The sequence below is a fragment of the Echinops telfairi genome, unplaced genomic scaffold (assembly GCF_000313985.2).
Source record: "Echinops telfairi isolate 266 unplaced genomic scaffold, ASM31398v2 ScPeMD7_2010;HRSCAF=2546, whole genome shotgun sequence".
Classification (NCBI taxonomy): Eukaryota; Metazoa; Chordata; class Mammalia; order Afrosoricida; family Tenrecidae; genus Echinops; species Echinops telfairi.
In genome coordinates, this window is record NW_022105908.1 from 6828073 (window position 1) to 6829344 (window position 1272).

General features: G+C 46.6%; 1 protein-coding gene across 3 annotated transcripts in view; it reads right to left on the bottom strand.

Annotated features, from left to right (window-relative positions):
• Positions 1–108: 108 nt before the first annotated feature.
• Positions 109–1272, bottom strand: part of TRPV2 (transient receptor potential cation channel subfamily V member 2) — a 19303-nt gene continuing 18139 nt past the window's right edge. For all 3 annotated transcript variants that reach the window (XM_004709189.2, XM_045293413.1, XM_045293412.1), the window contains exon 16: positions 109–333. In XM_004709189.2, coding sequence (XP_004709246.1) covers positions 245–333 — 89 coding nt within the window. In that variant the 3' untranslated portion in view covers positions 109–244. The remainder of the gene's footprint in view (positions 334–1272) is intronic.

Sequence of the window (1272 nt, forward strand, 5' to 3'; positions counted from 1 at the left end):
CCCCCACTTCATCAGCTCCCTACACTCAGGACTTGGAGTGACCGGTAGGAGTGACTTGTTCCTCAGACACAACCATGCACACACTGAGACTAATAAACCAGTCGCCAGTCAGGGTCCAGTAACTTTACTCAAATAATGTTTCCCAAAAAGTCAGTCATGAGAAACTAGTTTCCACCAAAAATGGGCAGTAATTTCAGACTCTGGCCCCTGCTCTGCCCTGCTGCCTCCTGCTGTGTCTGGGCTGTCACTGGAGTTGCTGGAGGGGTAGATGGTCTTCCTCTGAAGCATGGTCTTCCTCATGTTGGGAAGACCGAGTAGGGTTCTTTGTGGTGCCTGTAAATGAGATGAGGAGCTTGGTACCTGTAGTGTGGCCTGCACGAGGGAACAGGAGGGGCCAGCTACGAGACCACCATTGTGCACCTGCTGCCCCCCTGCCTCCCTGCCTCCCACCCTCCACAGCACTTCCCTCCATGTGTCTGGGGTCTTAAAGGCTTGTATTCAAACAAGGAGCCATCTAAGTAAGTTGCTAACTAAGTCCACATGAAAGAAGCACACCAGCCTGTGTGACCCAAAGATGACAATAACAAAATCCAAATAAGACAAAGGGAAAAGTATCAGGGCTTACATTGTAAACACCCAATTTGTAGAAGGCTACAAAGTCATCTGCAGAGTGTCTAGGCCAGGCGTCCTAAAACTATGGCCCGCGGGCCACATGCAGCCCACAGAGGACATTTATCCGGGCCACCAGGTGTTTTTGCCCCATTTGTTTTTTTACTTCAAAATAAGGTATGTGCAGTGTGCATAGGAATTTGTTCATAGTTTTTTTTTAAACTATAGTCCGGCTCTCCAAGTGGTCTGAGGAACAGTGAACTGGCCCCCTGTTTTAAAAGTTTGAGGACCCCCTGGGTCTAGTCAGATTGAGCCTCTGGCAGATCCCCTTTGGCCATAGTTGAGGAACAGATTTGCCATCAGACAGAGATGATTGTAAACTTGATTGTGGTGGATGGAACCATATATGGATGGAACCGTACAATATGATATCTGGTCAGTGGACCTCCCTCTTGACCCAACCTGAATTTGCTCTAGGTTTAAATATTTCTCGCTTGTTCCATGACAGGAAATTTCCTCTCTGGCTTTGAAAAAATACTGCTGGTGGTCTTTTCTTTCTTATTCTTTATTCACATATATTTTTTTCTTTCTGCTTTGTTTTTTGTTATTTCTGTTATGTTTCCAGTTTGTGAGGCACAGGAGTGGGTGCACAGAGACAACAAC